Source organism: Chrysemys picta, chromosome 3 (assembly GCF_011386835.1).
Source record: "Chrysemys picta bellii isolate R12L10 chromosome 3, ASM1138683v2, whole genome shotgun sequence".
NCBI classification, from domain to species: Eukaryota; Metazoa; Chordata; order Testudines; family Emydidae; genus Chrysemys; species Chrysemys picta.
This window is the reverse complement of record NC_088793.1, coordinates 120,447,301-120,470,292: the sequence shown is the minus strand read 5'-3', so window position 1 is coordinate 120,470,292 and position 22,992 is coordinate 120,447,301. Positions and strand designations below refer to the sequence as shown.

The following is a 22,992-nucleotide window of genomic DNA, read 5'->3' as shown; positions in this document are numbered from 1 at the left end:
ATAGGAGCCTATATAAGAAAATGACCCAAAAATCGGGACTGTCCCTATAAAATCAGGACATCTGGTCACCCTAACTCCTAGCAAAAGCCTCATTGTGGGCTACAGTTGTCTGGGTTTCCTAGGGAGGTCCAAAATACTGTTAAAGACTTTCCTTTTGATGGATTTAAACTCTTTTCCAAGTCCACCAAAGAATCTCTCCATACTTTGAAGGATTCCAGGGCCACTCTCAGGTCCCTTGGCCTATACATGCCTGTAAACAAAAGAAAATCTAGCAGGCCACAAATAGCACAGAGAGCTCATCTGGTTCAGGTCTTTACATACAAAGGCCAACTGAACTATCAAAGAGGCCGCCGAGATCTCAAATGAAAAGACCACAACTGCTACCATGACCCATCTGTCCAAGTGATAATGTTGATGGTTTGGCCAAGGGTCCAGAACATCCCCACCTCCAGAATCTTCAGCGGCACCATCCTGCTGACATCCCTCCCTTTGGAGACCATCTCTCCCATTTCCAACCTGCACAGGAGGAGATTATATTTTGCAGGCCATCACATCTGGTTACTTCATTAATTTCACCTCCGTCCTCCCTACCCACACCCTCATCCCCATCCCGTTTCAGGACTCTATGTGGCTGGGGGGCTATGCTTGGGGGGGCTGTTTTTGATTCATTACTCTGATGCAGGATTTCCGTGCAAATTTATCATCTTGTATATGACAGGGCTAAATCGTGCACGTAGCTCGGGTCTCAACGTCGTGAAATGGCTACAAATGCAATAAAAAACCAGCTATTAAAAAGTTTAACAAACGGAGGGAAACGTCAAAGACGCTCCTCACCCGGGGCACCATTTGGTTTGTGGCTGGTCCCGAGCACCACGGAGGCCCCGGCCAGGCCAGCGCCACTGAGCTGCCCTACAGGCAGGCAGGGAGCCCCCATCACCCGGCTCCAGCCGCCCTGCGCCACCGCCTGGGGCGCCAGGCTGGGGTTGGGCGGGTCCGACCCGAGCAGCGTGTGGGGCCGGCGGGCGCCCCCTGGGCAGCCCGGCCGCTTCCTTCCCGGGCTGGGCGCTGCCGGGGCCCCGGGAACGGGCGGAGGCGGATCGCTGGGCCCGGTCCCGCGCCAGTGCGAGCCCCGCCCCCGCGCTGGGCCTGGGCGGGGAAAAGCCGGGGCGGGGCGGCGCAAGCGCCTTGTTCGCGACCTCGGGACAGCGAGCGGCCTCCTGCTGCGCTCAGTACTGCCCGGACCCGCCACCGCCGCTATGCTGTGCCGCCTGGCTTCCCGGGGCAGGTGAGGGCCCGCCCGGCGCGGGGGTCCTGGGGCGCCCGGCCAAGGCCACGGAGGGAGGCGCGGGAGCCGGGGGGGCCGCAGGTGTCTCAATGTCAGTGTGACCTGCCCTCGGGGGCCGTCCAGGGGTCGGGTTATTAATCGAGTGTGTTAGCCCCGCTCTGCCCTTCCCACACCTGCTCTTTACCCTGCTCCCCATTATCCCCCCGCTCTGCCCCGCCCCCACCTGCTCCTTACCCCTTTACCCTGCTCCCCCCACCCCGTTATCCCCCCGCTCTGCCCCGCCCCCACCTGCTCCTTACCCCTTTACCCTGCTCCCCCCACCCCGTTATCCCCCCGCTCTGCCCCGCCCCCACCTGCTCCTTACCCCTTTACCCTGCTCCCCATTATCCCCCCGCTCTGCCCCTTCCCCACCTGCTCCTTACCCCTTTACCCTGCTCCCCATTATCCCCCCGCTCTGTCCTGCCCCCACCTGCTCCTTACCCCTTTACCCTGCTCCCCCACCCCGTTATCCCCCCGCTCTGCCCCTCCCCCACCTGCTCCTTACCCCTTTACCCTGCTCCCCATTATCCCCCCGCTCTGCCCCTTCCCCACCTGCTCCTTACCCCTTTACCCTGCTCCCCATTATCCCCCCGCTCTGTCCTGCCCCCACCTGCTCCTTACCCCTTTACCCTGCTCCCCCCACCCCGTTATCCCCCCGCTCTGCCCCTCCCCCACCTGCTCCTTACCCCTTTACCCTGCTCCCCGTTATCCCCCCGCTCTGCCCCTCCCCCACCTGCTCCTTACCCCTTTACCCTGCTCCCCATTATCCCCCCGCTCTGCCCCGCCCCCACCTGCTCCTTACCCCTTTACCCCGCTCCCCCCACCCCGTTATCCCCCTGCTCTGCCCCTCCCCCACCTGCTCCTTACCCCTTTACCCTGCTCCCCCCACCCTGTTATCCCCCTGCTCTGCCCCTCCCCCACCTGCTCCTTACCCCTTTACCCTGCTCCCCCCACCCCGTTATCCCCCTGCTCTGCCCCTCCCCCACCTGCTCCTTACCCTGTTACTCTGCTCCATGTACCCCATTATTCCCCTACTCTGCCCCCTGTACCCCAGCTGCCCCCTTACTTCATTACTCCCACTCTTTTCCACCTTTCCCTATTACCTCCTAATCCCACCTGCTCCCTGCTCTGCTCCCCCCACCTCATTACATCCCCATGCTGTGCCCCCCCCATATTCCCCTGCCGTGGCACGGGACCAGACTAGTGGGCAGCCAGAGGTTTGTTCAGGCAGTGATTTCCAGGCCCACTTCACTTCACTTCACTTCCCAGCATGGTGGGAAGTTCCCTGGCCTGGGGCCTTTGCCCCTTAGCTCAGATACCCTGGCTGGCAAGGCGCAGGGGAAGGATTCGGTTTTGTTTTCTGGCTGTGGTTAGATTATCATTTTTAATTCTTAGCAGCTTTATCCTGCTCTGGGGCTGCAAATGCTTCTACAGCTGGGTGGGCTTCTTGAACTAAATGGGGCTACTTATGTGAGTAAATCTAAGCAAATGCTTAGGTGTTCAGAGGCTTGAGCCCTTCATACTGCAAAGCCCCCAGGAACAGCTCTTGTTTCCTTTGTGTGAACTGTTTAGCATCAGAGAGCAAGGGTGGGTGAGATGATAGCTTTTATTGAACCAACTTCTGTTGGTGAAACAAGTTTTCAAACTTACCTAGAGCTTTTCTTCAGGTCCTCAAAAGCTTGTCTCTCTCACCCACAGAAGTTGGTCCAATACAGTACAAGATATTATCTCACCCACCTTGTGTCTCTAATGTCCTGGAACCAACATGACTACCACAACACTGTTTAGCATAAGGGAGCTGGATGTTGCCAACTCATAATTTTTATCACTATTTGTGTTGTAGCTGGTGTTTTTCCTGAAGCCTTAGCTGTTGGCACCAAGAGATTGCACAAAAATCTTGGCTTTTGTTAAAAAGAGAGGTTTCAAGCTTCCATAGTTGCAGTGAAAAGGTTGCTTGGGGCTGCCAATACTGTTAGTAACTTCTTTGTACGCCTGGACCTTAATTACATAGAGTAAAATTCTACCAATGTTACTCACATTGAGAAGTACCTTATGCCACAAGTAATCACAATGAAAGTAATGGGACAACTTGAGAAGTGTCACAGATTAGGGCAACTGCATCCCTGTTCCCCTCTGTGGGACAGCAAGGCCACCCACGCTCAGGCATTCAGCTGCCTAGCTGTTACCTCACTAGGGTGGAAATCTACTCTCCCTTCTGACTGGGGTATTTCCAGGCTGAGCAGTTCCCTGCCTTCATTGTGTTACTCCTAGCAAAGGCAGTTTAAACAGTTCTGCTTAGTTTCTCTTCAATGACATAACAGTGCAGTTGCTACGGTGTTAAGTTACCACACAGTTCTTCCTATGCAGGCCTATTTTTATTCTTGGGGTAAAAGCATGACAGAGAAAACACATTAAAAACAATAAAAGAACCAAGTTATCTGCTAGCCAGTGTACCGGAGATTTCCCCCCAGTTTTGGCCAGTGAGTCCTTCAGACTCCCAAGGAGGTCTCTTTTGTAATCACAAATTCATAGCAATTTCAGCTCTGAACTAGCACACTCATGAACAGTGGAGTTCATCTTTCATGCAGTTTGGGGAGCAGGTAAATAGTAGACACTGGGACTCTTTTCCCAGGTCATAGCTTCAGAAGGATGGATTTAAGTTGGATAATTTGCATTCCTTTTACCCCCAGGTATTTCCTAGGAAATCCACTTTACATGCATTGTCCCCAAATGTCCTTTGAAGTTCCTAACATTTCCCCCAAGTTTTACCTTGGTCTCCTAGAAAAGTTACAAACAATACTACAACAACACATAAACAATTACAGATCTTTAATACATTGGACCCCACAAGTATTAAATCTAATTCATTAAAGTTTAACTCCATTCAGTGAAGTTAAGATTAACTCCATAAGGTTTGTCCAAGATATTATCAGTCTGTCACAGTAAGAGACTAATCGGCATAAAAGTGGCAGGATCTGGCACATGAGACCATTGTGTAACTAACTATTTGCTTTTTAAAAAATAATTTAATATTGAATGCTCAATAAGATGTGTGTTTTTTTTCTTCTTCTTTTTTTTTTTTTTCCAGGAGTCGCACTCAGCTGATTGCAGCTTTGGGATGTTCGGCCTCCAGGCAAAAACACACTCTTCCTGACTTGCCTTATGACTATGGTGCCCTGCAACCCCACATCACTGCAGAAATCATGCAGCTACACCACAGCAAACATCATGCTACTTATGTAAATAATCTGAATATTGCAGAGGAGAAATATAAAGAGGCATTGGCAAAAGGTATGTGTGGGCGCTGTTAACAGAAGGGAAGAAAGCTACTACAATCTTATCTTGTAGTTACTGCGCGTGACTGGTAGTCAGGAGATATGGGTCTTATTCCTAGCTTTGCTACAGTCTTACTGTCATGACCTTAGAAAAATCACTTAACTAAGACACTTAACTGAGACACCTATAAAAGGGTGATACTAGAGTATCTGCCTTCCTCTCAGGCATGTTAGACTTAACTTATTAGTGGGCTCAAACTTAAGGTTTTCCACAAAACTCTATAGAAGTGCATAATATTAATAATACTTTAGATACATAGCAATATTACAAATTTTTTGCTTGCCAAAGTAAACATATTTAAAAAGTTCTGCATTGGTTTCCTGTAATGTCAGTGCTGCATGTCTTCTATTTCAGAAAGTTGGCAGCAATAATCTTATATACTCTTAGCACTGTTTTCAAATATGTTTCAGTTTAATTGTATTGAGAAGTTCATCTTACATCTTGTTCTGTCAGAGTACTGTACTGGTAAAAATGAGTGAACCTCCCTTTAGCCAGGCAGATCAATTTTTGTTGGTGCTGGTGACATGTTTCTAAAGAACACCTGATTTTTAAGATGTGTTCTGTCTAGAGTCACCTCTGCTACTATAGTTGGTTAACACTTTACAGGAATAGTTGGCAGCACTTTTACTGCTGTGCATAGAATCGGAGAAGTGCCAAGAAACTGGTGACCGACAACAGTGGGAAACCCACAGAGGATGCAGCCAGCTACCGCCCCATCGCTCTCAACCACCAGCAAGCTCATGGAACAGGTGCTGCTCCACCATCTGTCTGATATTATCAAAGACATCCTCCCAGCAGACCAGGCAGGATTTCACTGGAAGAGGAACTGCTGTGACCAAGTAGATTCACTTATTGGCCACAATGAGGCAGGATTCCATAGTAAGTTGAAGACAGGATCACCCTTGTTGATCTGTCCTCGGCATACAACACTGTCTGGAAACAGGGCCTTCTCCTCAAATCTCCCGCATCATTCACTGCTGGCGAACAATCCACCTCTTGGCAGCAATGACTGGGGACTGCTGCTTTTAAAGTACACCTTAATAGCAGGATCAATAGACTAAGAACTCTTAACTTGGGCATCCCTCAGGACTCTGTCCTGGCCCCAATACTTTTTAATCTATATATCTGGAGATATACCAGCGACGTAGTCAAGGAAATTATGTATGCGGATGACATTGCCCTAGCTGTTCAGCATACAAGCTTAACCTGAGATCTTAGCAGAATGGCTGATTATTTCCAATGCTGGAAACTTAGGCCTAACCCAAAAAAACCCATGGTAACTGCTTTCCACCTGAATAATAAAATGGCTAATACCAAACTTGATGTACAGGTCTGCGGTGAGAGTGTCAGACACGAGGTTAATCCAAAGTATTTTAGCATTACACTGGACCAGAGATTGACCTTTCAACAACACCTCAAGAACACCTGCGATAAAGTTAGGTCTCATGTTGTGCTTATCAGAAAATTGACTGGAACATCATGGGGCTTCAGTCCACGAAATTTACGAACCACAATAATTGCCTTGGTATATTCTGCAGCTGAATATTGTGCGCCAGTGTGGTCTCACAGCAGTCGCACTAAACTCCTTGACACTCAACTCAGTAATGGTACACGCATAATGTCAGATGCTCAAATCAACTCCAGTTAACTAGCTCCCGGTCCTATTGCACATCTAGCCTCCACAGATTAGAAGAGCTGTTCAGACATCTCGCTTTCTTAACCATGTCAATGCAATCATGACAATCCCGCTGCACCATGACCTGCAGAATTTGCCAAAGATTAAAATCCCACAACCCTTTATGGAACTGTACCAAGACCCTTACATCCAACTTCGATGCTGAGGCTCAATGGAGAGTCACATGGAGCATTTTGACCGCTCAAAACAAACAGCTTGTTGATCCTGTTGAGGAACCACTGGATTTTGTTTTATGTGGGAAAGACTGGTGCAGATTGAATCACATCAGGACATCTTATGGGAGATGTGGACAAACCTCCTTTAAATGGAAAATGAGGCAAACACCTGTATGCAACTGTGGTCACCAGGCACAAATGATGGAGCACCTCATCTGAGTGTCGTCTTCTTTTTTTTTTTTTTTTTTTTTTTTTTTTTGCCAGGGGCCTGAAGGTCATTCACCAGCTCACTGCTGCAGCATCGTGCTGGCTGTCAAACTTAGATACAAATTTGTAGTCGTTGTTACCTACCCAACCCATACGAAAGAAGACAACTTTACCCACTACTGTACAGTATCATTTGATGGTCATGTATCAGCATGTGCGATTCATTTCCAAAAATAACTAGGTGATTTAGATGCACTTTAAGGGTCAGTGGGATTTACGCACATAAATCAGGGTATTTCTGAAAATCGCTTGGTACTTAACTAACTAGGTCATTCATTTCAAATCCATTTTCTTCAAATGCCATGTTGTCTATAGTAGAAGCGTGAATTTAGTTCCCTCTTTTATCTGGATTAGACATTTTCCTTTCAGTAGTGGTCAGAGGAAAGCTTTGTTGCAGAGAAGAATTAGAGAAAATAGGATTAAGGAGGGAAAAGAACCAGACATACTGCTTATTGCACAAAAGCATAGTAATTAAAGAAATGCAGGATTGTTGTCTCCATTGGTGGCTCCCAGATAAGCAGATACCTATCTGCAGCATTGTAAACTGTTCCTGATATGGTGCATTAATGGTACAGACCAAGTACTGCATTTAGATACGTACACACAGCTTCCACTGACTTCACTTTGAATTGCATTTGTGTATCAGAAGACAGGGTTTATCCCTTTTTAAAAAGTCTTTCAGATGTATTCTGTACACCCTGAATGTTCACTACTGTGTAGTGTTGTTTTTTGTTAACATACAGTAGGGTTAGTAAATAGTTGCTTGTACAGCTTTAAATGCCAATAAACTCAATACTTCCAGTAGCATGAATTTTGTCCTTCAGAGTTCAGTTTTGTAAATATTGCTAGGAAAGAGCAAAGTCTCCGTTTTTGTCATCTAGTTTAAAAATAACCCCCCAACAACATAAGCAATATGCGAAAGCATGCCTTTCTGAGAATGAAAACTTAAATTAGAATGAAACTTCCTCATATTTAAAGAAAAATATCTTAGTAATGCATTTCAATATTGGACCACATACTGTAGTATTTTTAAAGCAGTGTTAATCTGTAGGTGTGTGCTATCTTGTACTCTGTTAATTAGTATTTTAAGTATAGCTCATGTAATGTATGTATGTTTTTTTTTATTTAGAGAACATTGCTTTTCAGAGTTTTTTGTATTCATTTGAAAAATATAAAATTAACAAGGTACCCAAAATGATTTACGGCCCAGTTCAGGAAAGTGGTTAAATGCATGCTGCTTGCTTTCCTGAACTGGGTCATTACTACAGAAAATAAGAATATTTTTACTTCTATAAATTTAATATTTTTTCCAATTTAGACCCTGATTCTATAACTGGCCCCTCACAATTTCAGGGATTTGCCAGTTGCAGGATCAGATCCTTGGACAACTAATTCTTTAGGGTGTACACCATGTCTTCATATGCAGTTATACAATGTCTTCCAAATGGAGGTCTATGGTTATTAACTGCAGTTCTATAAGCCAGAGGCAAGTCACTATATTACATTCATTTTTTGCTTCTCACACAGTAACATGTAGCACTGTTAGTGGGTTGCAAAATCAGCGTAATGATAGTCTATCAAGTGGCTGTTTGGGTTTTGATCTTGGTGTTCTAAACAGGGTTTTGAATGGCTAGGGTGAGGAAAATGTGGACTGAACTTCCAGTGCCCCTGTGTACAACTGTGGCTTTTCAGGCTTTGTCTTCACCAGGGGAAAAAAGGAGTGTTCTTACCTTAGGTTAGTTAACATGTGATAACCAACATGAGGTAAAAGTCTAGTGAAGACAAAGCAGTTTGTAGTTTTAACCTGGATTAGCAGGTTAAGGTAAACCTCAGGCTCCCCCACAGTCTTTATCTTGACCTGCTAACAAACTGTCTTGTCTACACTAGGATTTTATCTCATATTACCATCTGTTAGCTAACGTAAGGTAAGAATATACCTGGTTTTCCTACACCTGTGTGTGTGTGTGTGTGTGTGTGTGCGCGCGCGCACGCGTGTGCAGGCACGCACACAAAACATCATAGGCAAAGTGCCAATTACCTTCTCTTCCACTCACCTCTCCTCAGTGCCATCCTAGGCATTCCTTGCAGAGCTTTAGCCCCATTGTTGGATAAAGTGTAGCAGGACTGGTCTGGCAACACCAGAGATCCCACCCTCTCCGATTAGCATCAAAAGGCAAAGGTAGTGTGTTCTCAACCTATAAGGTGAAAGGCACCCCTAACTGAGTAAGAAGAGAGGATCAGGAAGAAGGTTGAGGGAGTGGGCTTAAAAGGTGCTGGGAGTTATCCTTCCACCCTGACTTGTGCCATTTTTAAGCTGTGAGCTTCCATATTTCACTTGTGCTGGGCTGACCAATTTTCTTAGGAAAGCAGAAGTGTAAAGGACTGTACAAATCCTCAGAGGTGCTGTCGGTACTATTTGTAATAACTACTGTTTCAGTTTGATGATGATGATTTCCTAGCTCATATAAATAGGAGCAGAAATACTGAACAAAGTGCCCGGTCTAGATGAGTTGTTCTGACAATGACCCTGATTGAAAATACATTGACAACGTATTAGCCTAAAATCCTTTTAATGCCTCTGTCTTTCTTTTTATGTAAAGGAAAAAAATATTTAAAAATAACAAATTTCTATACAGCTGTAAAATAACACATAAGAACCTGTAGAAAATCTGTTTTTTAACTTTTACATCTTAAGTAAATTTGCTATTTGTATCAGACTAGTAACTGTTATATTAATGTGCATTGACTGTCTTCTGCAAAGAAATGAAACACACTGGGTATCTTATAGTATGCTTTAGTGTTAGTTATTCAATTAAGAGGATTTAACAAAAGACTGCACTCTTTAATCAGAACTGTTGTGATTCACAGTGTGGTGTTCATTAACAATTGAATCAGAGATTCTTCTTAGTTTTTTGCATACAGGTTCCCCAAAAAGATGATGTACTGTAGTGGTATAGTTCAAGCTAAATCAGCTGGAAAAATACAAAGTGAAGAATATCCTGCATATCCCTCCCCAATTGGGTCCCAGACAGGATTAATCCAGAAAAGCTCCAGACCCTGCCAGGCAGCCCCAGACAGGACAACGTTATGTACCATCGCCCCACCAGCGGTGGTGGCAGTATTACCCACCACCAAATGGGAGGCAGCCACTCAACGCTGGATCCTCCTAAATGCCACCTTGGAAGTTTTAGACATTTACCTGCCCCTGACACACTTTAAAGTCCCAGCCTTCCTTCTCAATTGTACCGGGGGGCCATCCTCCAACTCGCTCTCCTCAGGCATACGGTGTCCTTTCTCCTCCCCCCTCCCCCCCTGACATAGTGGGCTCCTTGTGCAGGGGGCCATGAGAAACGAGCGGTTGGAACGATTGAAAATGGCCATGGAACTGGTCATAAGTGCGGTCCAAGGCAGGTGGTGTGGGAGGAGCTGTGTAGCCCCCACAGGCGGCCTGCTAATTGTTTTTTCCTGTAGCAGTTTAGGATCTGGGACAGGGCGGCACGGCATGACTGTGGTTGGCCCAGAGCACCTCCCAGGCTGGGAGGGAGGAGCCTCTGGGTGTCAGCTGGCCCAGGGCTCCTCTGGCTGCGGGGGGTGGGGCTTGTGGTCGCGGCATAGGGGCAGCGGGTCTCGGGGCTCCGGCTGTGGGGGGGGGGGGGGGTGGAGAGTGGGCAGAAGAGGCAGAGCTGGGGGCTAATCTCCCCTAAGGAGGGGTTCCACCTTCTTCCCATGATGGGGGCTGTTAGGAATTGTGTGATGTCTGGGGTACATTTTTGATTATAACACTGGCTGTTAATCCTAGAATATCAGGGTTGGAAGGGACCTCAGGAGGTCATCTAGTCCAACTCCCTGCTCAAAGCAGGACCAATCCCCAACTAAATCATCCCAGCCAGGGCTTTGTCAAGCCGGGCCTCAAAAACCTCTAAGGAAGGAGATTCCACCATCTCCCTAGGTAACCCATTCCAGTGCTTCACCACCCTCCTAGTGAAAAAGTTTTTCCTAATATCCAATCTAAACCTCCCCCACTGCAACTTGAGACCATTACTCCTTGTTCTGTCATCTGCTACCACTAAGAACAGTCTAGATCCATCCTCTTTGGAACCCTCTTTCAGGTAGTTGAAAGCAGCTATCAAATCCCCCCTCATTCTTCTCTTCTGCAAATTAAACAATCCCAGTTCCCTCAGCCTCTCCTCATAAGTCATGTGCTCCAGCCGCCTAATAATTTTCATTGCCCTGCTCTGGACTCTTCCCAATTTTTCCATATCCTTCTTGTAGTGTGGGGCCCTAAACGGGACACAGTTCTCCAGATGAGGCCTCACTACTGCCGACTAGAGGGGAATGATCATGTCCCTCGATCTGTTGGCAATGCCCCTACTTATACAGCACAAAATGCCGTTAACCTTCTTGGCAACAAGGGCACACTGTCGACTCATATCCAGCTTCTCATCCTCTGTAACCCCTAGGTCCTTTTCTGCAGAACTGCTGACTACCTATTCGGTCCCTAGTCTGTAGCAGTGCATGGAATTCTTCCGTCCTAAGTGCAGGACTCTGCACTTGTCTTTGCTGAACCTCATCAGATTTCTTTTGGCCCAATCCTCTAATTTGTCTAGGTCCCTCTGTATCCTATCCCTACCCTCCAGCATATCTACCACTCCTCCCAGTTTAGTGTCATCTGCAAACTTGCTCAGGGTGCAGTCCATGCCATCCCCCAGATCATTCATGAAGATATTGAACAAAACCGGCCCCAGGACCGACCCTTGGGGCACTCCACTTGATACTGGTTGCCAACTAGACATGGAGCCATTGATCACTATCCGTTTAGCCCGATGATCTAGACAGCTTAGTGTCCACCTTATAGTCCATTCATCCTGCCTATACTTCTTTAACTTGCCGGCAAGAATACTGTGGGAGACTGTATCAAAAGCTTTGCTAAAGTCAAGAAATAACACGTCCACTGCTTTTCCCATCATCCACAGAGCCAGTTATCTTGTCATAGAAGACAATGCGGTTAGTCAGGCATGACTTGCCCTTGGTGAATCATGCTGACTGTTCCTGATCACTTTCTTCTCCTCTAAGTGCTTCAGAATTGATTTCTTGAGGACCTGCTCCATGATTTTTCCAGGGACTGGGGTGAGGCTGACTGGCCTGTAGGTCCCTGCATCCTCCTCCTTCCCTTTTTTAAAGCTGGGCACTACATTAGCCTTTTTCCAGTCATCCAGAACCTTTCCTGATCGCCATGAGTTTTCAAAGCTAATGCAATCACATCCGCCAACTCGTTTGGCACCCTTGGATGCAGTGCATCCGGCCCCATGAACTTGTGCTCGTCCAGCTTTTCTAAATAGTCCTGAACCACTTCTTTCTCCACAGAGGGCTGGTCACCTCCTCCCCATGCTGTGCTGCTTAGTGCAGTAGTCTGGGAGCTGACCTTGTTCGTAAAGACAGAGGCAAAAAAAGCATTGAGTACATTAGCTTTTTCCATATCCTCTGTCACTAGGTTGCCTCCCCCATTCAGTAAGGGGCCATCCTTTCCTTGACTTTCTTCTTGTTGCTAACATGTGGAGAAAGTGGATAAGGAAAAGTTATTTACTTATTCCCATAAGGGGATAGCTCAGTGGTTTGAGCATTGGCCTGCTAAACCCAGGGTTGTGAGTTCAATCCTTGAGGGGGCCATTTAGGGAACTGGGGTAAAAATCTATCTGTGGATTAGGTCCTGCTTTGAGCAGGGGGTTGGACTAGATGACCTCCTGAGGTCCCTTCCAACCCTGATATTCTATGATTCTATGAGAATTAGGGGTCACTAAATGAAATTAATAGGCAGCAGGTATTAAAACAAATACAAGGAAGTTCTTCTTCACGCTGCGCACAGTCAACTTGTGGAACTCCTTACCTGAGGAGGTTGTGAAGGCTAGGACTATAACAGCGTTTAAAAGAGAACTGGATAAATTCATGGTGGTTAAGTCCATTAATGGCTATTAACCAGGATGGGTAAGGAATGGTGTCCCTAGCGTCTGTTCGTCAGAGGAGGGAGATGGATGGCAGGAGAGAGATCACTTGATCGTTGCCTGTTGGTCCACTCCCTCTGGGGCACCTGGCATTGGCCACTGTCGGTAGACAGGATACTGGGCTAGATGGACCTTTGGTCTGACCCAGTACGGCCGTTCTTATACCTGACGAAACCCTTCTTGTTACTCTTAACCTCTCTTGCTAGCTGCAACTCCGTGTGATTTGACCTTCCTGATTTCACTCCTGCATGCCTGAGCAATATTTTTATACTCCTCCCTGGTCATTTGTCCAAGCTTCCACTTCTTGTAAGCTTCCTTTTTGTGTTTGAGATCAGCACGGATTTCACTGTTAAGCCAAGCTGGTCGCCTGCCATATTTACTATTCTTTCTACGTATCAGGATGGTTTGTTCCTGCAACCTCAATAAGGATTCTTTAAAATACAGCCAGCTCTCCTGAACTCCTTTCCCTCTCATGTTATTCTCCCAGGGGATCCTGCCCATCAGTTACCTGAGGGAGTTAAACTCTGCTTTTCTGAAGTCCAGGGTCTGTATTCTGCTGCTCTCTTTTCTTCCTTGTGTCAGGATCCTGAACTCGCCTATCTTGAGGTCACTGCCTCCTAGGTTCCCATCCACTCTTGCTTCCCCTACTAATTCTCCCCTGTTTGTGAGCAGCAGGTTAAGAAGAGCTCTGCCCCTAGTGGGTTCCTCCAGCATTTGCAACAGGAAATTGTCCCCTACACTTTCCAAAAATTTCCTGGATTGTCTGTGCACCACTGTATTGCTCTCCCAGTAGATATCTGGGTGATTGAAGTCTCCCATGAGAATCAGGGTCTGTGATCTAGTAACTTCTGTTAGTTGCCTGAAGGAAGCCTCGTCCACCTCATCCCCTGGTCTGGTGGTCTATAGCAGACTCCCACCACATCACCCTTGTTGCTCACACTTCTAAACTTAATCCAGAGACTCTCGGGTTTTTCTGCACTTTCATTACGGAGATCTGAGCAGTCATACTGCTCTCTTACATACAATGCAACTCCCCCACCTTTTCTGCCCACCTGTCCTTCTTGAACAGTTTATATCCATCCATGAGAGTACTCCTGTCATGTGAGTTATTACATCAAGTCTCTGTTGTTCCAATCATATAATAAATCCTTGACTGTGCCAGGACTTCCAGTTCTCCCTGCTTGTTTCCCAGGCTTCTTGCATTTGTGTATAGGCACTTAAGATAACTTGCTGATTGTCCTGCTTTCTCAGTCTGAGGCAGGAATCCTCCCCTCTTGCACTCTCCTGCTCGTGCTTCCTCCCGGCATCCCATTTACCTCAGGGCTTTGGTCTCCTTCCCCTGGTGAACCTAGTTTTAAAGCCCTCCTCGCTAAGTTAGCCAGCCTGCTTGCGAAGATGCTCTTGCCTCTCTTTGTTAGGTGTAGCCTGTCTCTGCCTAGCACTCCTTCTTCTTGGAACACCATTCCATGGTCAAAGAATCCAAAGCCTTCTCTCCAACCCCACCTGCGTAGCCATTCATTGACTTTCATGATTTGACGGTCTCTACGTGGGCCTTTTCCTTCCACAGGGAGGATGGACGAGAACACTACTTGCTCCTCAAACTCCTTTATACTTTTTCCCAGAGCCACGTAGTCTGCAGTGATCCGCTCAAGGTCAATCTTGGCAGTATCATTGGTGCCCATGTGGAGAAGCAGGAAGGAGTAGCAATCTGAGGGTTTGATGAGTCTCTCCATCACATCGTGAATCCTAGCTCCTGGCAAGCAGAACACTTCTCGGTTTTCCTGGTCGGCACAGCAGATAGGTGACTCAATCTCCCCAAGAAGGGAATCCCTGACCACCACCACCACCCACCTCCTTCTCTTGGGTGCGGTAGTCGTGGAACCCCCATCCCTAGGACAATGCATCTCATGCCTTCCAATTGGTGAAGTCCCCTTCTGCTCCCTTCCCTCAGATGTATCATCTAGTCCACTCTCCGCATTAGTACCTGTGGAGAGAACATGAAAATGATTGCTCACCTGTATCTGCATTGTCCTCTTTCTTCTTCATCCCCTTCCCTTGCCCTATCCTTTCCCACTTCCTCTTCCCCCTCAGCACACATAGGAGGGGAGAACGACTGGCACTGAGACCCAGGAGGTGATGTCCAGCTGCAGAGTCAGCAAGCTGGGGCAGCATCCTCCCTCACCTGGGCAGCTCTGCGCTCGCAGAAACTGGGGAGGGCTGAGGCAGTGGCACCTTGCCTCTTGTTTGTTTGAGGGGGTCAATGTACTCCCAACACTCAAACTACACCCCTGGGTGTCCCCATCCACTTATGTGGTGATTTACTGCTCCACCAGCTGCTCCAGGCACCGGAAATGACATGCACGTGCTGCTGGGGAGGGGTGCATGACCGCTCTTGAGGCTTCCCTGTCATTTTATGCAGGGAAGCAAAGAAATCTGCATGGGGTATGAATTCAGAAAACCCTTATGAATTCAGTACATTTTACAACCTAAAGTATTTGTATTTTACCCTGTTCTGCTCATCTTGCCAAATGGTAGAACACCAGTAAACACCTGTGCAGGAATGTACATGGTCTTTTGATGCAGAGTTGATAATTGCAAAGAGTTGCCAAACAATGACATATTATGTGTCAAGATGTCAGAGAGCTATGTTAAAACAGTTTTGTGTAGAACATGATTTACAGTGGTGAGCACAAATGCCACAAACTTACTTTTTCACAAATTGTAATAACCTGTTACAGCACTATACTATAGTTAAGCTTTTTATCTTGGTATGAACAGGGCTTACTTTATTCATCACTGTGGCAACATTTTCTTCCACTTAATTCTGTTGATCTTGTGTGTCTTCAGGTGATGTTACAGCTCAGGTGTCTCTTCAGCCTGCACTAAAGTTCAATGGTGGGGGTCACATCAACCATACCATCTTCTGGACAAACCTTTCTCCTAATGGGGGAGGAGAGCCTCAAGGTTAGTACTCATTCTTAATGGCTTACTGATATGTCAACATTAACAAATAGAATTAATTGTGACAAACTGTGGCCTGTAAAGAAATCTCTTGTATTTAGTTTGTCACTTAAAAGCTAAAAGATTTGAAAAATTAAGATCCTTCAAAATCGTCAGTCTTCTAGTATGTCTGCTCAGCACCTAACATAATGGGGCCCTGATCCTGATCGAGACCTTTAGAGGCTCTTGTAATACAAATAATTAATATTCTATTTTTTGCATACATTCTAAAATAGAGCTTTACTGAGCATGAGACTAGACTTTTATTAAAGACAGACTTGGTTACATAGGTAGCTATATATTTGTTCACAGTATAAAAGCTGCCATTATTATGATGTTGCCATTGTAAAATTCATTAACCTTTTATTTTATTGATTGACTATGGAGTAATAAATTAGCCACCCGAAACTGTGATAATGCAATAAAAGTCTCCAAGACCTAGATTAGTGCTGAATGCACTGCAATCCAGGGAAAGAAAAAACTCACCGGTAACAAAAATCCACCATTCCAGTAGTTGGATCGGGCTGTCATTGACCTGACTCATTAGCTTTAAGGCTTTAAAAGACCTCATGGAAGACGTGTAGTTTTAAAGAAGTAAAGTGTAGAGGTGTGATGGACCAGTGGTTCTCAACCTTTCCAGACTACTGTACCTCTTTTGGGAGTCTGAAGCCCGATCCCTGCTGCCCAGGGCTGAAGCATGTAACTTAGCTTTGCAGGGTACCCTGTGATGTGAGGCCCCAGGTAGTTGCCCTGCTTGCCACCCCCAATGCCGGCCCTGGACTTGTAACCCCCTAAACCCATCCTGCGACTCAGGATAAGAAACGCTTCTCTAGATGAGTTGACATACCCCCTGGAAGACCTCTATGTACCCCTAGAGGTACACATACCCTGGTTGAGAATCACTGTGCTATAGACCACGACAGGGAGGCAGTTAAAGATATTGGGGACCATGTAGAAAAGAACTGGAGAAGGACATGAAGAAGGCTTTAGACGAAGGTGATTCTCCCCCAGCCCTCCAAAAAAATTAACAATTTTGTTTTTATGTAAAATCAGAAAGTGTTTTGAGTGGAGGTGTCAGTTCTTTCAATCTCTGGGATTCAGGATAGTACATAACTACTTCAGTTTTGCTCTGATAGAAACTAGGCATTTGTTGTTGCTATGAAGTAGTTAACATGCTTTGAAGAGTCATTGTTAAGGTTAAGATTCTATCACGGGTATTTTTAGTAAAAGTCAGGGACAGGTCACCGGCAATAAACAAAAATTCATGGAAACCTGTGACCTGTCCCTGACTTTTACTAAGAATACCCTGGGAGGGGTGTATGTGTGGGGGGGAAACTAACAGTCAGAGTGCTGCTGGGAGCTGACCTCTGGCAGCTGCTCTAGTCCCACCACTGCTTCTGTGGCAGAGGCTGACTGCTGCTGCTCTAGCCCCAGCCCCAATCCTGGCTGCTGCTTCAGCTCTGGAGCTGCTGCTCTGGTGGCCCTGGGGCTGACAGCTGCATCAACCCTGCCACTGCGGAAGAAGTTATGGAGGTCCTGGAAAGTCATGGAATCTGCAATCTCCATGACAGAATAGTCTCATTAGCCTATATATAGGTTGTAGTTTAACATCATAACCGCTCATTAAAATTGTAGCTTCATAATTCAATGTTTACTAGTTCTTCTTTGTCTTCAAACTACCAAAAAAAAAAAAAAATAGAAACTTGAGAATTTCCACTATGGAATTAAGAAACAGGAAGGGGGAGTAAATGTCACTGCAGCTAAGATTGAATAATACAGTTCAGGCTCACTTGTGTACAAGAACTTTGTGAAATACTTTAGACTAAAGTCTGCCTTAGTTTTGCTTCCCCTTATCTTGTACTCCTTGCAGCTTCCTCGGTTAGAAATGATTAGAATATGCTTTCCTGGAAGTTTAAGCAAAGACCTAGCAATGCTGCATTAAAGCCTATATGTACAGCACTATAAGAGTTCATGCTCCTCTTCAGGTACAGAAGATGCATCATTTGCTTAAAGAGCCTACAACTGAAGTTAGACAAAGAGGCTAGGGAAGAGAGTTGGTCATGACAAAACTATAACTGGGTTCAAAAAAGAATTAGATAAGTTCATGGAGGACAGGTCCATCAATGGCTGTTATCCAGGATAGTCAGGGACACAATTCCATCCTTTGGGTGTCCCTAAACCTCTGACTGCTGGAAGCGGGGACTGGACGACAGGGGATTGATCACTCAATAAATTGCCCTGTTCTGTTCATTCCTTCCAGAACATCTGATATCGACCAGTGTCAGAAGACAGGGTACTGGGCTTGATGGGCCGTTGGTCTGACCCAGTATGGCTGTTATGTTAGTTACAGAGGGTTTATAATACAACTGCTCAAATACTACCTTACAATATGGGATACAGATGATAGTGATATTAATGCATGCTGCAGCTCAAACATTCAGTAAAGTCTAAACACGTTCTTATAATTCTAATGCCTATTTTAACAATACCGTGGGTAAGCCAGCCTGATTCAGCTATGTATTTGTCAGTATTCAATTGAGGTGTGGGGACCTTGGCGTGAGCTGGCACCTGGTTATCAGTGAGTGTCAGAGGTGCAATCTGTGGGAAAGTTTTATATGGATACTTGTCTCGCATACTGGTCAAGTCAGACTATCTAGCACTCTTCAAATAACACTCCCCCCCCCCCCCCCCCATTCATCCTGCTGCCTGTCTGTCTGACAAACACATAAGCTCCTTAGTATTATAAATACTGGATAAGAGCATGGTAGTACCTTTACGTTGATTATTCAACTTGGAGATTTTTTTTCCTTTCTGCTTTCCTTTTAAATTGCAGTATATGTATAAAATACTAATGCGTAAGATCTATTAAGAATTACTTCTTTTTCCTTTCTCAGAAAAAATTAGGAGGGGGAAGCCAACTGCCTCTGCTTCTCTCTGACTTCAAAAATAAATCTTGATATCAGCTGGAAAATAGTGTAAAGTGTGGTGTGTATATTGTTGGGTTTTTTTTAATATACTTTTAAGGGGAACTGATGGAAGCCATCAAGCGTGACTTTGGCTCCTTTGGAAACTTCAAGGAGAAGCTGACGGCAGTATCGGTTGGTGTTCAAGGCTCAGGATGGGGGTGGCTTGGTTTTAACCAGGACCAAGGCCGTCTGCAGGTCACTGCTTGTTACAATCAAGACCCTCTGCAAGGAACAACAGGTTAGTTTTGTTTTTAAATGATCTTTGAAAGAAAACCCAAACTGTTATGTATATTTATGAGGAAAGTAGCTGCAGTGGCAGCTTGAAAGGGCTATTTAATACATCCATCTTTTTATTTCTAAGTAAATATGGCTAGAGAGAGACTGCATGTGACTTTATCTTTATTAAAAATGATGAAAAGTAGTAATATCCTTTTTAAACCTAACACTTGTGAAGAACAGCTTATGAATTTTGGAGAATGTATGGGGGAGGAGGTTTAAAATCTTAGCTTCGGTGGACAGGGAGAGGAGGAAGATGGATGAATTTTCAGCTGTACAGGGACTTCAGCTTTCATGGATGATGGGAGGGTTGCTCATATGGGTTCTTCTTTGGAGAAAGTAATTTAAAGAGGTATCAACTTAAAAATTGCCTTCATTTGAACACTTTTTGCCTCTCTTTGCAAACAACACTTAATATCACCTAGAAGTGGAAGATTAAATGTTTGTTTGTTTGTTTGTTTGTTTGTTTGTTTGTTTGTTTGTTTGTTTGTTTGTTTGTTTGTTTGTTTGTTTGTTTGTTTGTTTGTTTGTTTGTTTGTTTGTTTGTTTGTTTGTTTGTTTGTTTGTTTGTTTGTTTGTTTGTTTGTTTGTTTGTTTGTTTGTTTGTTTGTTTGTTTGTTTGTTTGTTTGTTTGTACTTTGTGTATAATTAATTTTCCCCTGTGTGTAGGCTTTTCTCTCAACAGAGGGGAGAGAAACCTCTTCTCTTTTTACAATCATACCATTTTTATTTTTAAACATGCTGACGTTGACAGGGCACACTGGGGCATATGTTAAAACCTGAAATTACACTTACTACAACTAGGGGAGGTGTATGCTAATGACAGATACTGTATATACTTGTTCATTAGCCCATTCGTTTATAAGCCAACCCCCTCCCCCCCCCAAGATGGATAAGTAAAGGTAACAAAAACTGTATGACCCTTTCATAAGCCGACCCTATATTTCAGGGGTTGGAAAACTTTGGCTCCCAGCCTGTCAGGGTAAGCCGCTGGCAGGTTGGGACGTTTTGTTGGCATGGAGCCCCTCAGCTCCCTGTGGCCACAGTTTGCTCGTGCCACTTCCCACAGCTCCCATTGGCTGGGAACGGCGAACCGTGGCCACAGGGAGCTGAGGGGCTCCATGCCTGCAGATGCTCCAAGTAAACAAAATGACAATGTATTAGATTTTCAATTCAGTGATTCCACAGAGCAGGGATTGGCAACCTTTGGCACACGGCTTGCCAAGATAAGCACCCTGGCGGGTTTGTTTACCTGCCGCGTCCTCAGGTTCCGCCAATCGCGGCTCCCAGTGGGCACAGTTTGCCGCTCCAGGCCAATGGGGGTGGCGGGAAGTGGCGGCCAGCAAATCCCTCGGCCAGCGCCGCTTCCCGCAGCCCCCATTGGCCTGGAGTGACAAACCGCAGCCAATGGGAGCTGCAATTGGCCAAACCTACGGATGTGGCAGGTAAACAAACTGGCCCGGCCTGCCAGGGTGCTTACCCTGGCGAGTCATGTGCCAAAGGTTGCCGATCCCTGCCATAGAGTTTAAAATCATCGAATTTTGGTGTAGACCCGGTTATAAGCCGACCCCCGCTCTTTGATGCGTCACTTTTTTACCAAAAATATTCAGCTTATGAACGAGTATATACGGTATATTGTCAACCAGAGATGGCTCTTAAAGATTTCTCAGCCAGGGATAAGCCAACAGCAAAATGTTGGACCTGACCCCTTTTAAAAGATATCTGATTTGCCATGTGTGTGGGTTTTATTTGACTCTCTGCTGTGATGGTAGCAGTTGAGCCAGTTGGATTCAGACTGCACTGCTGAGGGAAGATACCACAGTACATCTAACAAGGTGCATAATTTTTGATGGTTTCTCTTATTGTCCGTCTTTCCCTCCAACCCCAGTGCAAAAACTCTGCAAACTTCCGCCATGGCTCTAGAGAGAGAACAAACCACACGTGACAGTTGTTAATCACATCAGTTAATGGACTTTTGGAAGGCACTCAGATACTGTGGAGTTGAGGGCCATACAAGAACCTATGTAGAACAGAATACAGGGGATGAACTGAATCTCTGTGGATTAGCAGCTGCAAAGACTGTTTAGCTGGATTCAGTTGCAATTCCTTGTTGCTTGTTTCCTAATCCTTAATCTCACAAAAACAAGGATATATGTAACTAAATCAAGTGTTTAATGAATGTATTTTGTGCCTTAAAACATATTAGAGTGGAATGTTACATAAGCACAGTTTCTAGAAGTATGATGCACCACAGCAGAGTATTTTGCAGTAACAGTGTTCCTTAAGGCAGTTTTTCCAGTTGAAAACTTTATTTTTAGAGCTCAATCGTGCTCTCAGGATTGGGTGTTTTCATAGCTGTGTATCATAAAATCAGCTACTGCACTTCCTTTTTTATGGGAAGCAGCTGTATAAGATCTAGCAATGTGCGCCTGTGTGTTGGAGGGTTCATTGTCATCTTTAAATGTTATGGAAATGAAGAATAAAATAGTTGGAAATATTCTGAAGTAGGGTTTTGAAGTTTTGAAATGTTTCTTATTCATAGACTCTCAAAGTTATTTTCTCTTTTCTAGGTCTTATTCCTCTGCTAGGAATTGATGTGTGGGAGCATGCTTATTATCTTCAGTATAAAAATGTTAGACCTGACTATCTAAAAGCTATCTGGAATGTGATCAGCTGGGAGAATGTATCTGCAAGATTCACAGCTTGCAAAAAATGAAGTGGAGGTCTCACACAGACTATTACAAGAGCACCAGTTCTACTCTGAAATCATTTTTGTAGTAGTGTGTTTACTGGCTTGTTAATGAGTCGATCCACTGCTGAAAACACTTTAATGCATCCAATGAAAACATTTGCAATCAAGCCAAGTGTTGCTTGTCGAATTCTGTGAAAGGTATTTACCCATAGACTTAAAGCTTTAAACTCTTGTGCAACAAGTGGAAACAATTCTCTAATTCTTTGTAGGGATATAACTCTTTAACATTTAATTGTGGTTCTGCTGAAGTTTCCTGTAGTTGATAGCAGTAAACTTATGAATGTATCTAGTATTGTCCTTTACTACAGAAGGGAAAACCAAGCTAATCTACATCACAGTGGCTTTGTGAGGAATAGTTACATATGAAGCACTATAAAAGTGCTAATTATTAATAAATAACATACCAATACATCTCACAATACTTGCACAGATTGTTAGGGAAACTTTGTTTCCAGGAGCATTTAATGATTTCAAAGGCAAAAGTGATACTCAAAATAACTATTACAAGTTAAATATGCAGTGCCAGGGAGCTTCCTTTAGAAAGTGATAGTAGCAAACATTTGAAAAAAAAAAAAAAAAAAAGACTGCATTGAATGGGGAGTAGTGGGACACCTGATTCACTTGTGGTAAGGGGGTTTGTTATGCTCTTGAAGCTTCAGTGTATGAGTTTTGGTCCCTTTATTTAGGAGCCAGTGAAGATAGAAGTATTTTCCCACAGCTGCGCTCTGTTCCATATGGAAATATAATTGACAGCAAGTGCTGATAATCCGATTACTGACTGTTTTCTGATGCTTATTGATCTAACTTAATTCCTTGTTGCACTTAAGTATTCAAGTAGAAATGTATGTACCTTATTTGTTGCCATAAATAAAAATAAAAAAATTCAATAACTGAATCCATAGTAATACAACTTAATCATAGTAAGTCCAGATACGTTTCCCTTCAGCTGCAGCACAAAGGGACCACCAAGCTACCTACATACAACAGGCATCACAACAAACTTCCTTGGACCTCTGAGGATGCGTGATGCAAGGCCAAGTGGGCATGCTATGCTTTGTGTGCGCTGCATTTTTTTAATACAATACATGGGGTAATTGGCTTTAAAATCAATTAAAGATGCAATGTTTGTCCTCTACTATCTTGGTAAAATAAGCTTTTTTTCAAGGTATCTTTCTGAAAATAGATATGCTCTTATAACTCATAGTTGAGATAGAAAATGTA

General features: G+C 45.0%; 1 protein-coding gene across 1 annotated transcript; it reads left to right on the top strand.

Moving 5' to 3' along the window:
• The first annotated feature begins 1,089 nt into the window (after window positions 1-1,089).
• Window positions 1,090-22,666, top strand: SOD2 (superoxide dismutase 2). Its single transcript, XM_005291544.4, has 5 exons — window positions 1,090-1,285; window positions 4,413-4,615; window positions 15,625-15,741; window positions 18,802-18,981; window positions 21,590-22,666. Exons 1-5 carry the CDS (start codon window positions 1,257-1,259, stop codon window positions 21,733-21,735), a joined length of 675 nt encoding a protein of 224 aa, XP_005291601.1. The 5' UTR covers window positions 1,090-1,256; the 3' UTR covers window positions 21,736-22,666.
• Window positions 22,667-22,992: the final 326 nt, after the last annotated feature.

Bases quoted from the DNA above. Each gene is read 5' to 3' on its own strand.
- SOD2 (XM_005291544.4), top strand. From the start codon at position 1,257: ATGCTGTGCCGCCTGGCTTCCCGGGGCAG. The intron at 1,286-4,412 runs GTGAGGGCCCGC...TTTTTTTTCCAG, and splicing joins CGCCTGGCTTCCCGGGGCAG to GAGTCGCACTCAGCTGATTG. The intron at 18,982-21,589 runs GTTAGTTTTGTT...TCTCTTTTCTAG, and splicing joins CCCTCTGCAAGGAACAACAG to GTCTTATTCCTCTGCTAGGA.